At 66.7% G+C, this 643-nt stretch overlaps 1 protein-coding gene across 1 annotated transcript in view; it reads right to left on the bottom strand.

The window, feature by feature from the left end:
* The window catches only part of RAPGEFL1 (Rap guanine nucleotide exchange factor like 1), a 12,973-nt gene that overhangs the window by 4,817 nt on the left and 7,513 nt on the right, over positions 1–643 (bottom strand). Inside the window, exon 2 of the mRNA XM_008643332.2 lies at positions 456–577. Within this exon, the coding sequence (XP_008641554.1) occupies positions 456–577 (122 nt within the window). The remainder of the gene's footprint in view (positions 1–455; positions 578–643) is intronic.

The raw sequence follows: 643 nt of genomic DNA, 5'->3' as shown, positions 1-643 counted from the left end.
CAGCGCGCCGGGGGGCTGCCCGCCGCCAGCACAAAGGTGGCACCGTCAAGGAGGTGCCACGGCAAGGAGGGACCCTCGGCCACCCCCCAGCACCCGCTGCACCGAGGGACCTCATTTGAGGGTCCTTGTGCCCTCCCTGGTAGCACCACAGTGCCCAGCTTGCACCCAAACCTGTAGCCCACCCCCATAGCACCCCCATGGCTGCTCCTGTGAGCCCCCCATAGCATCCTGCTGCCCTGCCCATGTCCCACTCCTCCTTGCAACCCCATGCCCATCCCTTTGTCATCCTCATGGCTTCATGGCACCCTAGTAGTGCACGTGCTGGTGCCCTCCTGGTTGCACCCTCATGCCAGCTCTTGTGCCACCACCATGTCCCCTTCATAGCCCCCTTATTCCCACCCTCACTGCACCCCAATACCCTCCTCATGTCCAGCCTCCGACCCCTCCTCACCCACCCTCGTGCCCACCCTCGGGGCCCCCCAGGACCCTCCAGGATATTGCTGGTGCAGCTGCTGCAGGAAGCGCTCGGTGGGCAGGAACAGCGAGTGGGTGAGCACGATGTCATCCAGCAGCGACTCTGGGGGGACAGGGGGGGACAGGGGTGGGCACCCCACCCACAGAGCCCCCCGCCACCCCCCGCGGC

The sequence above is a fragment of the Corvus brachyrhynchos genome, unplaced genomic scaffold, assembly GCF_000691975.1.
Source record: "Corvus brachyrhynchos isolate BGI_N302 unplaced genomic scaffold, ASM69197v1 scaffold30, whole genome shotgun sequence".
Lineage (NCBI taxonomy): Eukaryota > Metazoa > Chordata > Aves > Passeriformes > Corvidae > Corvus > Corvus brachyrhynchos.
Note: the sequence above shows the minus strand (reverse complement) of the source record. Positions and strands in the feature narration are given on the sequence as shown.